Below are 11,490 nucleotides of genomic sequence, written 5' to 3' on the forward strand. Positions count from 1 at the left end.
AAAGAACAGTTTGTACTTGATAACGATATCCATGCATTTTCATTATTCAACGACTACGTAAAGATTTAGTACCCTCAAAGTTGTGAAGGTATAATATTTTTGGCTTTGTTATGTAGGATAGATACAACAATATGTGCAAATATTGCTTCTTTGCACAGGTGTAAATACATTATTTAGATCTGCACAAACAGGTTTGTTTAACGTTTAATATCGATTATGTACCTGGGCAAAGTTACATTTTAACTTCCGCATTTCGGTCGCAAAACCTGATTTAACAGAGAACAAAATGGCGGCGAAGGTTAAACTTGCAGTGAAAAATGTTTAGATTTAAATTTTGGAAAAGAGACGTTATTTAAGGTTTGTTACTCACATTGTTAAATTCTTTCTTTCATCTATTAAAACAATGATAATTATCTTTATTTAAATGAGATTATATTGATAAAGTAGATCTAGAAGTTAAACATACACATTCAATCAACACATTAAAATACAACGATCTTCATAATTATTCGGTAATTAAACGTTGAGGAAAGTTCGAAGACTATCTATTATTTTCTTTAAATTCACTAGATAAAAACATAGCAATATATATGGTATATTTATTATTAGTAACATTATTTACAGTTTAATTTACATTTATATTGATTGAGAGAGAAGAGGGAAACTTGTTATAACCTGTTTGGTAATACAAGTTTGAAATTACTTTATGGTAGGTTAAATATCCACGTTTATCATTGTGTACAAATATATCAGATATTCATATCTTGGCATGATTTCAAAGCGCAGTGACATTTTATTGAGATAATTTATGGATAGTCTTACTTTAAGGTATGACTATCCTAATGCATTACCTCCGCGTTGAAGAGTACTCAAATATGCTAGAACTACTGTTAATTACATTGAAACTAAGAACCGTGGGTTCAAACCCCAGAAGGGTCAACTATTTTTTTCTTTCTTTTTTTCTCTTAACATTATTTATGTATCTCTCATAAGCCTTTTGGGAAGAAAAAAGTGTTTTATTTTAGAAATTTAATTAATATACTATTAGGTATTTATTAGCTAAATAATGCTAAATCTTATAACAAAATATGATACCTGATATTTTCAATATTTATAAAAAACTAAACGGTAAAAGTATTTAATATTTTACAGGATCAACCAATATAATTTTGGTACATTTATGAGATTCTTTAAATTAGGCTCTCTAAGTAGGAAAATGGTCATACACGTCTTAAAATGGGCGGGGTAGGGTAACATTTTTATACATATTTCATAAATTTTGAGTAGAAACAATCATTATGCATATATGGATAGTAAGCTGAATGGTACTATTTGTTTCTCACCAAAAAATAATTATTTTCCTAAGGATGATATTCTAGAATATTTAAAAGCTCCTTATTTCTGAAAAGGGCCATTATAACATCCCAGCTTCTGTTCAGAAATGTGGCCATAACTTGATTTCTGTATTCTAAGGTTTGTTTACATTTTGCATGCAGCTGTCCTTAAGGTATTATGTTGTCAATTTTCAAGTTCGTTAAAGCGGCATGCCTCTAGATTCATGGTTATTTTCATGAAAATTTGAAAAAAAAGTATTTAAAAGTAAGGTATAGGCAGGTGAGCATAGACAGTAATCTAAACAACACCTACAATTCATGTTAATAAGCAAAAATCTAGCACATCAAAATATGCAAATATAATTATAAATACTGCAAAAATCAATTGTTAATCGCATATGGCATGTACATTACTACGTGAATCTCGAACTGTTTAAATTTCCTAAAATGTTAGTACAGTTTTCTAAAGTTTGATTTTTCTTAAAATTCATTGACTCGTCTGGAATTATGCAGCTATAAAACAACATTATCTAAAACAAGCTCATTTTAATGTAATTGATCGAATTAAATATTAACATCGGAAAATGCTGTTTCCGTTTTTAATAATTATCTTGATTATGAAATTAATATACAGAGTAAATAAAATAGGTCTGCAGGTAACTTTGTAAGCTTCACTCTTTTGAATATTTGATTTGATGTAGTCAAATTATAATCACCAAAAATTTAAATGAAGTAATTAAAATTTTACATTCTAGAATTAATAATGGAAGTTTCTGGCAAGCGACAAAATAAATTGACACATTCGATATCACATGGGTCTGCTGAAGATTTTGTATTATTCTGTATCCCATGTGATAGAGATGGTGAACGGGTTCCAGCTAAGGGGTTTTGTACCACTTGCAATGAACATCTTTGTAAAACCTGTTACAAGCATCATAGGAAACCAGCACCTTTACGCAATCATGTTCTGCTTGATGAAAACTCCATGCCAACAACACCTACCGTTCCATTATCTCAAGACAACTTCGAAAGCTGTGATGATCATCAAGACGAAAAACAGAAATATTACTGTAGAGATCACGACACCGTAGTTTGCAGTGTTTGTGTAACGTTAGATCATAGGACCTGTAAGGTGGAATACATACCTAAACTTTCAAAGCATATTCTAGACAGTGAGGAACTCAATGAGTTAATGGCGGAAATGAAATCACTTGAGGAAGTTTGTGAATTAGGTATAAAGAGAGCAAAAGATGAGATAAAAGCCATTTCTGAAAATCATGATAAGATTATAAAGGCAATCCATCAATTCAGAAAGGAAATTAATACACGTCTGGACGATATGGAAAAGATTGTTGTCAAGGACGCGGAGAGAATCTCTAATAAAAAACAAATGATTTTGAAGAGTTTGTCAACAGATATAGAAGACATAAAAGACGAAACGGTAAAGAAACAAGTCTGCTTAGATAACCTGATACAAAAGAACTGTCTCGACAAACTGTATGTTGAAATGAAAGTAGCCAAGAAACGACTTTTAGAAATGAAGATGAAGGCAAAACAACATAGTCGAAAAAACAAAGATGAAACAGTAAGCTTTGTCAAACATCAGGCAATTATTGATGTGTTAGAAAAAAATAAGCAGTTAGGGGAAATTGTATCTGTTAAATCATCCGATCGTGAAAATGTTGCAATAATGAAAGCTACATCAATACCGCCAGATGATCAGACTCTAAATCTTGAAGTTGTCGAGGATATAAATATTAAATCAGCATCGGATAAAACTAATTGTGACATAACCGGGATAGAGGTTATTCAGCCGGATAAGATCGTGGTTTGTGATTATAAGAACAGGAAAGTAAAATATTATGATACAGAACAGAAGAAAACTGTTTCGGAGATGAAACTAAATAATTCACCGCATGATGTTGCAGCTATTACAGATGATAGATTTGTCGTGACTGTACCTGACGATAGAAGCGTCCATTTCATGTCACTAAAGAAACAACACATAGTTTCTGATCGTAAGGTGAATATCAATGAGGATTGTCGTGGTATTGCTTACAGCAATGATAAGCTTGTTGTGTCATGTATTTATCCAGGAAAAGTTTTAGTTCTTGACCTTCAAGGTAAAATATTGCAAAGTTTTAGTGGAGATAATAGTCTGGTCTACTGTCCTCTTTATGTCACCGTGAATACAGCTGGAACGTCTATATATGTTAGTGACAGTGGTCATTCTGTGAATGCTGTAAAACAACTAGACTGGCAGGGGAACGTTATAAATACCTATCAACCAGCAGAGGGAGGAGGAAATCGACGAGGTATCTGTGAATTAGATGATGGCACATTTCTTGTTTGTTTGAATCAAAATAGTGACGAAAATTTACGTAGAATATCAGACAGCTGTCAGTCGTGTAAAATAACGATAAATGAGAAGCTTGGTAGATGGTACCCGGAAGCTACTGCATACTGTGTGAACACTAGAAAACTTTATGTGTCTTATTCGGAAACAAATGAACTTCTCGCTTCATGTAGTTGTATAAAAGTATTTAAGTTGGAATGATGATACGTAAAAAAAGAAGAAATGATGTGATTAATTATCACAATTCAATTTAAAATGCACACAAAATTTTCAATGAAAACTAACATATGTGCTATCTGTATACAAAGAAAAGTCTATTCAGTGATGCACGTATTCGTTTGTATTGTATTAATTATTTTATCTTGAACCAATAATCATTCATATTTTTTATTATTCTTATTTTAGATTTTTATATTTGTTTATGTACCTTCATATTAATTTAGAATATCAATATCTGTTTCTCCCTGTAAAATAATAGTCCTCATATTTCCAGATTTAACTATTACTAGAAATGCAAGTAAATAAAAAAATTAAGCATGTTAATCAGTTCAAGTTTTAGTTAATTATCAGTCAGCAAAATTTTTGACTTTAGTCATATACAAGTGTATACAACTGATTGCAAATACAATCAAATACATGAACGTAAACACATATACAGATAATACAGCACTACATACAAAAAAACTATAAGATCAGACGGCAAGCATATGAATTTTCCGTTATATATACTAGTATAACATTAGAACACTATATTTGATTCATTATATAATGACTGCATTATTGTTTCTCATCAATCCGAGAAAATGTCGGAGGCAGACGATAATTTCAAATTGTTTTAATTGAACATTCTGTACAAGGGTCCGATTATCAACCCGGGAGGATATCTGGATTGACCACAGCTGAAAACAACGTTTTTGCTTTAGTGGTGTATTATGGAGTAAACCTCACTATGTGTGTTTATCACAGACTGCCGTTTTTCCGTGGTAAACATCCGCTTATATAACAATTTTGTTTGATACTGACTTAAGAAATAATATATCCCAAACAGTGATTTTATCGCTCAATAACATCACTGTTTGGAATTCGGATGCGGGGAATTATATCAGCATTATGTAGATTGAGAGTATCCTCACATCGATTAAATATAGAATGTGGCCGATGGAATAGAACTGTAAGAGAAAATAGACTTTGCATATCATGTAATAAATTAGAAGACGAATTTCATTCCTTTTTGAGTGTAACATGTATGACACAATTAGAGATAAATATATCAATAGATACTACATAGTTCGACCAAGCCTGTTTAAAACGATAGAATTGTTTTCATCAGAAAATGTAAAAGTAATAAGAAATTTATCTGTATATGTATATAAAGCATTTGAAATAAGAAGATGTAGATATAATATTTAGATAGTATAGTGTTACATTCTTTAATAATTTTATTGATTGCGCATGGTTGTACTGCGACATATACAAAGGAAATATATATATTCATATTTTCAATCCAACATGCTGATAGAAAGATAGCTAACAAGTATGTGTTAAATTTCATGAATAGTATAGCATTTATTTGTTGATTTTTATCATGGCTTTAATTAAATTTTTGGTTGCATATATGACCTCTAATGGCGTTTAAATATTTATCTTAAAAGTTAAATGAAAAATACGCAGCACTGCCATGTATTTGTAAATAGAAAATAGTAATAAGTAATAGTAATAATGTTTTGGATGTAAAATATCATGTGTGGTACACAAATGTATTTATTGTATGTAAATACGTACGTATGTACGCACGCGGCACGTGCGTACGTAAGTACGTACTGATATGTTAGAGAATAGTTTATACAAATAATACCAAAAATAAGAAGATGCAAAATAATGTTTCATACTTTATATTTTATATCAATCTTGATAAACATTTAAGATTCAATTATGAACAAAAACAAATATTTTAAAATAGTCACATTTTAAGAAAAAGTTTCAGACACATTCTTTTGTATTAGATATTTTGAAATGTAAGGGAAGTAATTACGAATCAAAAGCATTTAAATCTTGTAAGAGTAGTGTATCCTGTTTCCTGCATCTTACTATTTTCACATATATTTTTGTTTACTTTACTGTCAGATTTATTGTTGACTAATGCCAATATAAATATAAAAATGTATATAGAATCTACCAAAATATGACTATGAGCTATAATGGCTTTGTCAATTGTGTATTGTGAGATTTATGAAAGAATAAAGCTTCTTCTTCTTCTTCTTCTTCTTCTTCTATCAAGAGGGCGTAGCCGGAGTGATATAACGCTGCGCATCCGAACGACAAACAGTGATGTTATCAAGCGATACAATCACCGATTTGGATATATTATTTCGATTCTAACACGACATCAACAATTAAATGCTGCGGTACTTAATATTAGGTTTAATTGCACCTGGTTTGTTTCCGTACTGAATTTCAGCGCGTCTGATTTTTAGTGGTTACGTTACATATCTAAATATAGAACGTAAAAAGGTGACTTTATTGCATATTCAAACACGACCCGCATTCTTCACTATAGAATATATAAGAATCGAAAGTGTGTGCTATTATGCAATAGAGTCACAGTTGACGTTCTATATTTAGATATGTGACGTATTCATTATACATGTGACGTAAACACCAAAAGGATCCGACGGGCTTAAAATAAGTACGGAAACAAATCAGGCGCAATTTTTGCTTAATATCAGGTACGACAGCATTTATTTGTTGATTTTGTTGACACTGGCTGGTTCGACATCAGGGGATGTTTCTGCTAAAAAATGGCGAGACCGGTACGTTAGGCCGAGACAATTTTTTGCAGAAACATCCCGAGATGTCGCCCAGCAAGTGTGAATAATAATTTTGTTAATTGACCTTACTGATCGAATGCTTGTATCTTTCTAAGAAGGATAAAATATTTTGTTTTTAAAAGTGCATTTATTCTGTTAAATTTGTATCATGTAAGCCCGGTGTAATTGTCTCCCTTAGTCCTATTTTACATATTCATGAGTGTCCAGTAATGTATTACAGAATAATCTCCCTTCGTATTCAGCTTGATTATTTATTTATTTATTTATTTATTTTATTTTATTTTATTTTATTTTATTTTATTTTATTTTATTTTATTTTATTTTATTTTATTTTATTTTATTTTATTTTATTTTATTTTATTTTATTTTATTTTATTTTATTTTATTTTATTTATTTATTTATTTATTTATTTATTTTAATGTCAGAAAATATATTATTTTTTTTGGTAAAACAAAAAAAAAACTGAAAAAAAAACAACAACACACATTTTATTTATAAACCATTATCTTTCAGACACAAGTGAAAACATATATATTTAATATATACACAAATAATATCTGTAGTTCATATTGCACATTTTAACCCACATGAAAATGTAAAAACTGTCAAAACATTTTATAGTTACAGTCAATTAAATTTTTCGAACAAACACGCCTAAAATATCAACTAATTATTTCATAGTTTTACCAATGAATATACATTATGATAAAAACTTACAAAAAAGCAACTTACGTCCATAGCAACAGAACGAGAAGATGTTTATTGGCCAATGAGTAACATTTTGTTAACTATATAAGTACACAAAAAAAGTAGAAAGCTTTTGAGAAATAAAAGTAAGAGGATTTCTGAGGTATAAAGGGCCTTTTAATAACCAGTTGATTAGATAAGTTAAATATATCAAAGAATATTATACCTTATTTGCATACGCCCTTCTATATTTAATATGACGTCATCCGGTCCATAAACCGCATACAGACCGGGGGCGGTCCATAATTCTTATATGGACCGGATGACGTCATATTAAATGTAGAAGGGCGCATGCAAATGAGGTATGATATTTTATTTTGTTGTTAAATGAGTCTTTTTTACTAAATTTATTGTTTTGTTTGAAATAAATTTATGACATGTCGATCAAAAGTCATGATTTGTCTTTAAATTGATTATAAATTTTATTTAGTCTGAAAGTTCGAGGTTTTTTGCCTGTTTAATTTGATTAACAAAAATTGAATAACAAAGAAGAACATGATTTTTTTGCTGTATGGCTTGAAAATAATAATAAAAAATTCGACTAGGGTTTGAGATATTTCACACACTGAACAAATAACTTATTATTTGAAAGCAAATTATAGTAAAAATGACAGCAACAAAAGGGATGAAAAGAATTTAGATTCGGTATAATATAACAAATAAAACATGGCCTTTCGGGCAAAATGCAAGTTTACGGACTGGTTGGTCAGACCTCGGAAGGTATATGACCCTCAGCTGCGCTTCGGGCCATATACCTTCCTCAGTCTGACCAACCAGTCCGTAAACTTGCATATTGCCCTCAAGGCCATGTTTTATTTGTTAAATGTGAAAAATAGGACGATTTCATTCGACAAAATATACAAAATTGTAATTCCAACCACTACAGATATATAAAATTTGACCTTTTTTATAAATGCATATTATAAAAATATTTTCCAAAATAAAATTGAAACATTTCGCTGCGTCACCCTGTAATATAAAATTAGTTACAGATGTATTTTATTCAGATTGGCAAATCCCCAACACCCAATAGTCAAATGTTTTTTGTTATTTTTTCAACAAGACACCGGCAAGTGACAATTAACAGGCAAGATCGAGTTTCATTTTGGTGACGTATCACAATATGGGGTTTCACTTTGGTGGCGTGTGCAAATTATGATGATGCTGATTCCGAAGATCGCCGCCAGGTGGCACTCTGCAAGAAACATAAATTTTTAATAATGAGTGTCTTACATGATTAGAGTAAGCTATACCACGAAACTTTTCATTATGAAACATGGATTACCACACAAAGAAAATGAAGATAAAAATAAATTAAAATAAATAAAACCTCAACAAACAAATAATACATAATATACAAATAATACAAGGCGGAGTTTTAATGCTGCGTTCAATGATTATATCTACTTTGCGGTAATTTCATTGGTTTGTTTGATAAATTTAATTGGCTGACTTTAAATCATAAGTAAAACAATGATTGTCTTTACATTAGAATACACAACAGAATTCCTTTTCTAAAAATAGAACAATAAACAAAAACAACCATTTACCTGTCGAAAAGTCCAGAGTATCTAAGAGCGTGAGAATACCAAAAATCTTGCATGGAATTCTCGTGCAGCGCCATTCCACCAAGAAATGGCGGCATTACCGGCGGCGCGCACGTGGCATTCTGACGTAATCGTCTGTTCAAATCTGCCGCGACACTGTCATTTATCGGCATGTGATTGTAGTAACGTAAAGCAGCATTGCTTCCGGTCTTACGTAATTCCTTCCGCCATTTTGCTCTTCTGTTTTGGAACCACACCTTTAACAATATTGAAAGAGAAATGCATTCATAAAATATATTTTACTTTTCGGATCGGAATTGCGATAGGAGAGGTGAATCAATATCAATATCGGAACTATTACAGCTACTGATTCTTTGTTTCAGTTTAAACGTATTGCATTACGAATAAAGACGAGTTAGGTAAAATTATTCAAAGAATAGTTAAAAATTATTTTTATCATAATTACGTTACTTCAGTTTCAAAAGCTAAATTTCATAATTTCATATAAAAATATCACTAATGTTGTTTTTTTCTTTCTCTGTACTCTGGCTTCACAAATGTGTTACTGTATTTGCTGCATTTAGCTTAAGAATTCTTTATATTTTGTATTTAGCTTGTTAAGTACAATACTTCATTTATAAGGCCAAATTTTGTATATAAATATCAATATTGTTTTTACCTGTACCCTTAGCCTAAAAAATAGTGTACTGTTTTTAAGGTAAAATACTTTTTATTACCTTGTTTAGTATAATTTTTCATTTTTAAAGCTAAATTATCAAAGATGTAAATTTACCTGTACCCTGGCCTCACAAATAGTGTACTGTATTAAGAAAAAAAACTTTTTTTAAACATTATTAAGTACAATAACATATGTTTGCAGCTAAATTATAAAAAGATGTACTTTACCTGTACCCTGGCCTCACAAAGGTTAATTTTTGCTGCTAACTCCTCCCTCACAAATATGTCAGGATAATGTGTTCGTGCAAACAATTCTTCTAGTGCTGAAAGCTGGCATGGTGTAAATGACGTCCTCTGACGTCGCTGAAATAAACAGCATTATTTAAGTATTATTTTGGCTCTGTAAGCTTAAAAGAAAAGTAAATTTCCGTCAAAAATGCTATTTATTATACACTTATAAATGAAATATTGAGAAATATGATGAAATTAAATGCGTATTTTTGTTTTCCGTATTTTCACTATAAAACTTATTTTTCACTGCAGTGAAACATATTTTCCGTATTTTTACTAATCTCTTGCCGGACTTCTTTCTTCTAAATTAAGTCAATATTCAAAATTTAAGTACAAGTCTTTCAATTTGATGCATCAAAAACAGAGAAAAAATGTATATAATAAACAGAAAATTCAAGTTTTTTTTCTTGTGGAATGAAAATTATCATATTCCACTCATGAAATATTTATTTTCATACCACTCGATGAAAATAAATCCTGTATTTATAAAAATAAACTTGAATATCTTTTTAAACTAATTCAAGGAAATAATATTACAATGTAATAATGATAAAAAAGAGAAAGAAACAAACTCGTCATTGCAAAGGAATTCTTTTTTATTATTATTTTTTTTTTTTTTGCAGTATATCTTTAAAGTGATTTTCTTTCAAATTTATATATTTGCAGCTGTATGTTCTCCTTGTGAAACAAACTTACAACAAATTTTCTAGAATGTCAATACATGTAGTTGAACTTTTTAAAGGTTAGAGTGCATATTGGGTGTTCTTCGTAAATAAGCTAAAAAGGAGCGGAGCTGGCGAAGCGACTGTAGCTTTCTTATTTACGAAGAACATCCAATATGCACTTTAACCGGCTTAGTGCTCCGCCCACTTGCGTTTTATAATATAAAACGTCCAGTTTATATAAAATCTGTTCTATTAAGATTTGAAACCTGAAAATTTGAAAAATCCTCGTCGGTGATTGGCTTAAAAAAAAATGGCGAGTACTAAGTATTTTTACTATTATTTTTTTCTATGCTTTTGTCACGTGACCACAGAATTATTGTACTTGCAATTTCTGTATGTTACAAAATATTGTACCGATATTGTACCTATTATCTTCTTCTTAATAAAAATTATTGCAAAACTTAATTTATTATAAGACCAAGTTTAGCGAATTTGCAAAAATATTTTGTTGCAAAAACCAAAACATTAAATGGTTAATTCATTGAAAAATAAGTAATATGGTATCCAGCTATTGTGAATGTTACATATTCACTCTCGAGTGAAACTAGGAGCCTGAAAATACACAAAGTTTGTTACCAACGGTAGTATTAGGTTGCAAAAAAATACATTTGTAAATTGATAAATAAATAAATAAATAAATTAAATTTAATTAAATTGTTAATTAATTAATTAAAATGAATGAATAAATGAATGAATGAATAAATAAATGAATGAATGAATAATAAATGAATGAATAAATGAATGAATGAATGATTGATTGATTGATTGATTGATTGATTAAATGAATGAATGAATGAATGAATGAATGAATGAATGAATGAATGGATGCATGGATGGATGAATGGATGGATGGATAACATACTCATAACTATAAGAAGGAAACTAATTACTCTTAACGTTATGTTACATACACTTCAAGTATTTAGTAGACAACAATTTTTAGAAAAAAAAATCTTACGTATGAATTACAAAGCAAAAAAATT

At 29.9% G+C, this 11,490-nt stretch overlaps 1 protein-coding gene and 1 long non-coding RNA gene across 2 annotated transcripts; one reads left to right on the plus strand and one right to left on the minus strand.

Annotated features, from left to right (window-relative positions):
* Window positions 1–242: 242 nt before the first annotated feature.
* On the plus strand, window positions 243–6,642 carry LOC132738479 (uncharacterized). The gene is made up of 2 exons (XM_060725982.1): window positions 243–357; window positions 2,090–6,642. Exon 2 carries the CDS (start codon window positions 2,098–2,100, stop codon window positions 3,889–3,891), a length of 1,794 nt encoding a protein of 597 aa, XP_060581965.1. The 5' UTR covers window positions 243–357; window positions 2,090–2,097; the 3' UTR covers window positions 3,892–6,642.
* A 1,452-nt stretch (window positions 6,643–8,094) lies between these two features.
* Window positions 8,095–9,934, minus strand: LOC132738477 (uncharacterized). The gene is made up of 3 exons (XR_009626879.1): window positions 9,720–9,934; window positions 8,817–9,070; window positions 8,095–8,461 (listed from the first exon to the last, which is right to left on the minus strand). It is a non-coding gene; the product is annotated as an uncharacterized LOC132738477 (long non-coding RNA).
* Window positions 9,935–11,490: the final 1,556 nt, after the last annotated feature.

The sequence above is a fragment of the Ruditapes philippinarum genome, unplaced genomic scaffold (genome assembly GCF_026571515.1).
Source record: "Ruditapes philippinarum isolate M1 unplaced genomic scaffold, ASM2657151v2 ctg5987_1_1_1_1, whole genome shotgun sequence".
NCBI classification, from domain to species: domain Eukaryota; kingdom Metazoa; phylum Mollusca; class Bivalvia; order Venerida; family Veneridae; genus Ruditapes; species Ruditapes philippinarum.